Genomic DNA, 7,305 nt, shown 5'->3' on the forward strand with positions numbered 1-7,305 from the left:
GTGCATCTCCCTCCCTCACCCCGATTTTTTTCTCGGAGTCGGTGGCTCAGGAAAGGCCCACCCTATAGGTGAGTCATTCGTTTGATGTGGGGCCATTCCCGGGAGCCGGGGGGTCTTTTGCTGGCTGCCAAGGCAGGGCTTCGCTGAGGTGACGATGCTGAAGAAGCCGTGCAGGAGGAGTTTGGGGGATGCAGAAGGCCCAAGGGAGCTGGGGATCGGGCTTTGGGTTGGTGGGAGACCTTGAAGGAGTGGGGGGGGGGAAGGGACTGGCACCGGTGGAGGAAGCAACGCTACGCAAATCAGTGCACTCCGCGGTCCCCTTAATGTTCACTCAGGAAGGTGGGGAATGGGACGACGTATGCTAGAGGCTGAGGCTGCCTCAGCCTCCTGCACACGTGGTCCCATTCCCCGCCTTCCTGATGACGTCACCAGCCTCACCAGCCATAACCCTCACCGCACGTCACTGCTGGTTTTATCCAAGAGCAAACCATTAGTCTGAGAAGAGTCCTGTGAACCTTGATTTGTGGAGTCTGGCTGTTTATGACTGTCAATATGTAATCTGTCCCTTGTCCCCTCCATCAAATTAAAATTCTTAAGCAGCTAAGCAAGAACTATATCCATCTGAACCAGCCTTAGAAATATTTATGGATTATTGTCCCTTTTTTCTGAAGAGGGTGATGTCCTTAAATCTCTCAAAAAAGAGAAGTCATAGTAGTAATTAGAACTTACTGGAGTACAAGAAGAAAAGTAGCAGAGTGAGCATCAGAAGGCTTCCTTGCTTCATGATTGCGTCACTGAACTTGGTTGAAGTAGGACTCTCTGGAGCAGTTGATGCTGAAGATGAGGTCTCAAAAGCTTTCTCCTGTCCTTCCAGGTTATACCTTGACTACTTTTGTGATATTGCACCTCTGATCTGATGCAATTGGATGAGGAACTGATCTGTTGCTGAAATGTGTGGCAAGCTAGTCTGTTTGTAAATTTCCTTCTAACACAATGACCACAAGATTCAAGAAATGCCTACCCCTTCAGTACAGGCAGGGAAATGAACATGTGCCATTGGCACTTTCAATGTGTGATGATGCATAAAATGATCTTTTTATGACTGATCTTTAGAAAGTGAAATGGAAGAGGTCACATTTTCTGCTTATAGACTCCATGCCTCTGTATGAAGTTGTACTCCTGCTTTAGAGGTGATTCTCATCAGAGAGATGTATCCATTTTCAGAAAACAAAATACAGGATTTGGCTCTTGTGAGATGATGGAGAGAGCTTATATTTCAATACTTCTGAATGGGAAATAGTTCCTGTGTATCCAAGACATTGCTGAGAAGATTCTACTTGGAGGCAATGTTACCTCAGTGAGCCATCCAACCTGATCTAGCAGAATGGGCATGCTGCAAATTCTCCAGAGCCAAAGAGTGTCAGCTGACAGTGATGAGAAGAGGGGCCTTTTCTGCTGTAGCCCCTGACGTATGGAATATTCTGCCCTTGGAGATTAGAATGGCTCCAACCCTGTTAGCTTTATTTTGTGGATGTTATTGTATTCTTTTAAATGTTTTTTAAAACTATTTGAATTGTTCTATAATTTTAGAACAGTAAGCTTCCCAGACTCACTTGGCTGAGCTGAGTGGCTTTAAAAATTGAAGAAATAAACAAAAAATAAAAATAAGATAAATTTCTGCTTTTTTCTGTCATGAGAAAAAATTCCCCTGTTTTGTGGGATATCAGTAACCAACTTTTCATCAATGTCTCTTGCTTAAATCCAATATTATACAACATTAGTACAATAGGCATCCAATAGTATATGTCGTTATTGTGCATTTTAAAATATAATAATAAAACTAGCAATGTACGCTGATGCAAGCCAGTTCAAGTGTCGTGGTTAAAGCGCCAGGCTAGCAAACAGGAGAACATGAGTTCTAGCCCTACCTTGGGCACAAAGCCCACTGGGTGCCTTTGGGCTAGTCACTCTCTGTCAGCTCTAAGAAAGGAAGCACTGCAAACCACTTCTGAAATAAAAAAATGTGCCAAGAAAACTGCAGGGACTTGTGGAGACAGTTAACAGGAGTCAACAGTAACTGAGAGGTGCACACACCCATATAAACAGTATCCTGATAAATTGATTTCAAAAGAAGACTCATTCAGAGATGTTTTCCTTTATTTATTGATAAATCAACCAAAAACATTTAATGGAGCAACAGAGTAGAAGCAGAAGGAAGAAGAGAAGTTTTGTGGGAAAGTTAATGAACAATGCATGAGGATCCTGTGGCATTCTTTAGTGAACTTTCCTTAGTCTTCGACACGTCCAGTTTTATAACATGGTGCAAATTTTATTAGCCGAAGTTTTCTACCACTGAAACTGATAGGGAAACAAAGTCAAAATGTAAGTGTAAGAACCATGGAGGTAATCACCATTATGGTCCAGCCAAACAAAGGACTAAAATAATCAGCAAGGTTCCTTGGGATCTCCTGGCACTGGCAAGTTGGCTACCTTTCCCTCACCCTCCAAACATTAATAAGGTGGGCTCTTTGGCACTACTCTATGGTTTACCTGTGACAGAAAATGAATTCTGAGTGAGTACTGATAGTCTATTTGAAATGAGGATCAGTTTTCACACTTTTTTAAAAAAGCCTAGACATCCTGGGCTACCTAGAAAAATGGTCTCTTCTCCAGGTGCAGGGAGTTGGCCATATACTTACACATATGCATTGCAGAAACCACATTGGTTGCCATAGGTTTTGCCATCAGAAGCACAGTGGGGCATTTTCCCCAAAATGCATCTGGATTTTGGGTACCCCTTGCAATAGATCTGTGGGAGAAAAGTAAATGATTTCTTTGATAGAGCTGCCTGGTCTATTTATTAAGAAGGACCACAGAACTTACAATCATAACATGAACACGCAATCTTTGACAAACGGATTATTGTTATACTCCCAAACTGTGATTGCTTCTTCTGAAACATAAAAAGCACAATACTATTCGCTCCTGTTCCCCAAATGTCCATCCCTCATTTGTGATGCTAGACAATGGATTTTTTCTTTTGATGAACTATGTCTTGTATCGTTAAGCTACCATTCATATAAAATAATAAAAGTAACTTCTTTATTTTATCATGTTTAGTTATGGTTCATAACTTTCCTTAAATGATTTTTGCCTTCTAAAAGTTATATAGGTATTATACGGTAATATATAATTATAAAGAATTAAACAATAAATATACTTTCTCCACTATCATGTCTCATCACTTCTGATTGGTCAAAGGAACATCATTTAATAAGAATAAGCTGGTTCTCACCTTAAGATCAGGTATCTTTGCGGCAACATCTGGAACAAAAAAAGTACAAAATGTAAACATTTGAAACAATGCCTTATTAGCTTTTTAAAAAACTTTATATATCTGTGTGTTTGCACCCTGTCTAACCCTTCCCACTTTCCATTGGAAAATTGACTAGCTGAAAAAAAATTAAACAAGTAATAATGGTGCTAGCATGTCATAAAGCAGATCCAATACAAAGCCACTGTTTTGATTTTATTAGAAAATATGTTTACATTATACATGAAACCTCCATTTCATTTCCATTGCAGTTGTTACAATGTGCTGAAAAAACAATTTTGTAACCAATGCCTGTGTTCATGACCTTTGCAGTATCCCTCAGTCACATGGTCACCATTTCAGTCAGTATGCATTGTTCTGTGCTTGCCCTATTGTTTCCCCTCCCTTCCAAAGTGGAGAGATTGGAGAGAAAGGGATTACATGATAATTAGCAGGCAATTAAAGTAGAATAGACAATAAGCTGGTGCCTAATGGGAGCCACAAGCACATTCAGAAACCCCTGCTGTATTCCCCGTGTTGTGCCTACTTACTCTCTTCTACTCTCTGTCCAATTAATGAAAATACAAAAATATTTATTCCCTTTGTAGTAGTTACCCTAGTATCAGGGTAAGTATTCCAAAGTGTGGGGATTGGCAAAAAATGAAAGAACAGTCACAGTCATGTGATTTTCCACTTATCAGCCATTTTGTTTATTAATGAGTTTCCAATTAGGGCTGTTAACTGAGGTCTACCTCTACACAGAATGCTGATGTGAACAATTCACAAATTCTGTAATAAGGTAAAGGTTTCCCTTGCACATATGTGCTAGTTGTTCCCGACTCTAAAGGTGTGTGTGCTCATCTCTGTTTCAAAGCCGAAGAGCAAGCGCTGTCCAAAGACATCTCTGTGGTCATGTGGCCAGCATGACTAAACGCCAAAGGCACATGGAATGCTGTTACCTTCTCACCGAGGTGGTCCCTATTTTTCTACTTGCATTTTTACATGCTTTTGAACTGCTAGGTTGGCAGAAGCTGGGGCAAATAACAGGAGCTCACTCCATTACACATCAATAGGGATTTGAACCGCCGAACTGCTGACCTTTCTGATCAACAAGCTCAGCGTCTTTGCCACTGAGACACTGCGTCCCTGTAATACTTGAACTTTAAAACTAAAATGTGAATAAAACTATTGTGATTGATATATATTTTTGATAAACTGACAACAGGATTAGATGTTTGATAGAAAGCACACAGGGTTCTTTTCTTCTCATACCTCATCAGCTTTAAGTAAAATTGTGCCTACCCTCTAAGTTGCTTCACATTCTCCAAACACTACAAGTCACAGATTAAAAACAGTTGATGTAGAGGATCTTCTAGTGAGATGGTCAAATCTGCATCAACAGCCTCCTGGTTTTGTTTCTCTCTTATAAAGAAAGCTCTGAGCTTGAACCATTTTCAACTAAAGCAACCTTGAGGAAGCCTTTAGTCTTTTTAGATGGCAGTTTTAATGAAATATGGGTCTTCAGAGCAATGTTCCAAAATGAAAAGTTTTGAGTAAGAAATCCAACTCACCAGCATACAAGAAGAACAATGCCAGAGCAAGCAGCAGAAAGCCTCCTCGCTTCATGATTGTGTCAGTGAGTTTGGTTGAAGTAGGTCTTTTTGAAGCAGTAAATGCTGAGGGTTAAACCTCAAAGCTCTCTCATGTCTTATATATGCATATCCCTGCTTCTTTGGTGATGTAATCTCTCCATCTCAGTGCAATCACATGTGAAAGTGTGACATTGCTGAAATATGTGGGAAGCAGCACCAATTAAACAAAAATGTCTATGCAAATTATCCAGGAAGCTAGAAACATGTGGCATCCAAAAATGAAGGAACTAGCCAAAAATATAGGCTAATATATTGATCAGGACCACTTTTAATCTCAATGGTATTGAGACTTATTTTATAGGCTCCAACTCAAGGCTGTCTTAACACATGAGCCTAGGGCCCCCATACTAATCTGTCTGTGTTAACCCTACAATTCACCTTGTATCATATAAACACAGCAGCATATTTATTACATTTTACTGTATTTTTTAAATTAATACTAACATGCATTTAGTAATTAACATTGGTTTTAATGCCACAAATGCTTAGTATAATAAGAAATTTGTAGTAATTTCATACTAATCTGAATGGCTTACTGAGTATTATTTTGCTTTTCAAGCCTCATGTATTGTTCAAATGTTTATCATGTTGATTAGTTGTTGCTGCATAGCATGTTTTTAATATATCAGCACCGATTTTGTTGGAAGGGCCAATAAAATAAATATATGTTTAATTTTATCGACCATTGACATTTTATTTACTCCAGTACGCTGCTTTGCCCAGAGCCCATAATGCTGTTAAGACGGTCTTGCTCCAACTGTTCCTTTTTCTTTACATGACCTCTTTCCCTGGCCATTACTCTATGGATCTTTAAAAATTAAAAAAGGATTTGCAAGACATTTTTAGTAAGGACAAAAATGTAGAAAATGTGTTGGTTTAGATCATTTTAAAAAAAGACCTCTGAATGATTTGTCAGCTGTTCTTCTCAAAGTAGCTCTCACATGAACGTTGGGGCTCTCAGTATGAATCTGCAAAACTTCATTTGACACCCTTCACTCATTTTTATGGAGAAGATAATGAGTGGGCTTATGCTATTCCAAGTCGATACTAATCTACAATGAAGCCCAAAGTAATAATGTGAATGCTACCATTCACAAGATTATGCAGTTTTCTATTCAGTTTCCTAATCCTGCCTCTATAGAACTTGATTATTTTTTTGAATGTATCCCGTAGACCAGTGGTGAGTTGCACTTACCATCACTACTGGTTCACTGATCGCACACGCACCTGACTTGTGCTGCGCACGCATGCACAATCCACCGTCCCTACGACAACCAGCTGATTGTCGGGGCTAGCGCAAGCTCCACATGCTGTGCGTGTGTGCACAATTTGCCTTTTGCCATAAAAATAGGTATAGAGTGCAGGCGGGCAGGCCAAAAGACCCACTGTACCGGTTCGCTCTCCACTGCTCTGGGCCACTACCAGTCGGCCAAACTGGCAGAAATCCACCTTTGCCGTAGACTAGTTTTGTTCAACATGCTTTTTACTAGTGTCATTTCTGGAAAACACACTTATATCCTTGGTACTTTTGTGTAATATAATATTACTGCTCATTGCATAACAAAAAGCAAGCAAGAAAAATGTGAATAGGGAAATAAGGATTGCATGTTGAATAACGGTTCACTGGAGAACAGGAAACAGAGATGTTGACTTATAAGAACATCAAAAATTAATGGCAATGTCACACGATATAACAATTGCTGCAACAGCTGAAGTTACAGCCATGAAACTGATTGTCAATTTTTTTGTAAGGGAGAACTTTGATTGAAATTTCTGTTCACTTATCTTGAAATGGCCTTGTTGATTCCTTTTGAACTGGATGGGTGTCCGAAGTGTTCAGAACATCAAAAAAAATATATATTACAATAACAACAACAGAAAGAGTTTAGTATTAGAATTTAGTAAATTTATAGGCCACCTAATTCTTACATCCACAAGATCCTTGAATCATATTTCCCTTCCCCCAGGGATGTTGAAATATAACATTATAGGAAATTGTAGGAATGGCTTCTTAATTGACTGATTAAATTTATTTTATTTATTCATTAAGTTTATTTTTGCATTTACTTAAAACTCCTGGACTACACAACACTATTCCATCTATGAGAAGGGCAGAATATGAAACAAGTCAAAGCAATGCACTACAATACAAACAATTCAAAAAGTAAACATCCAGAAAATGTAAGTCAGATTCTAACCTCTGTAAGGTGTTCTCACTACAGTCCAAGAACTGTGGAAAGAACCAGCTTTTAAGGGCTGACTTAAACTTTCTTTGTGACTGTGGAATTCAGAGAACACATGAAAACCATCTTGTTAAGAAATGGTCATTAAATTTTGAAA

At 39.1% G+C, this 7,305-nt stretch overlaps 1 protein-coding gene across 1 annotated transcript; it reads right to left on the reverse strand.

The window, feature by feature from the left end:
- Nucleotides 1-2,139: 2,139 nt before the first annotated feature.
- Nucleotides 2,140-4,985, reverse strand: LOC309382727 (ovomucoid-like). Its single transcript, XM_081934519.1, has 4 exons — nucleotides 4,885-4,985; nucleotides 3,296-3,324; nucleotides 2,700-2,809; nucleotides 2,140-2,358 (listed from the first exon to the last, which is right to left on the reverse strand). The coding sequence occupies exons 1-4, from the start codon at nucleotides 4,937-4,939 to the stop codon at nucleotides 2,289-2,291; spliced, it is 264 nt and encodes an 87-aa protein (XP_081790645.1). The 5' UTR covers nucleotides 4,940-4,985; the 3' UTR covers nucleotides 2,140-2,288.
- Nucleotides 4,986-7,305: the final 2,320 nt, after the last annotated feature.

The sequence above is a fragment of the Natrix helvetica genome, assembly GCF_964273705.1.
Source record: "Natrix helvetica genome assembly, chromosome: 1".
Taxonomy (NCBI): domain Eukaryota; kingdom Metazoa; phylum Chordata; class Lepidosauria; order Squamata; family Natricidae; genus Natrix; species Natrix helvetica.

Excerpts from the sequence above, each read along its gene's own strand:
- LOC309382727 (XM_081934519.1), bottom strand. The coding sequence starts at position 4,939 with ATGAAGCGAGGAGGCTTTCTGCTGCTTGCTCTGGCATTGTTCTTCTTG. Across the intron at positions 3,325-4,884 it reads ATTGTTCTTCTTGTATGCTG|ATGTTGCCGCAAAGATACCT; the intron begins GTGAGTTGGATT and ends TTTTTGTTCCAG. Across the intron at positions 2,810-3,295 it reads CAAAGATACCTGATCTTAAG|ATCTATTGCAAGGGGTACCC; the intron begins GTGAGAACCAGC and ends TTTCTCCCACAG.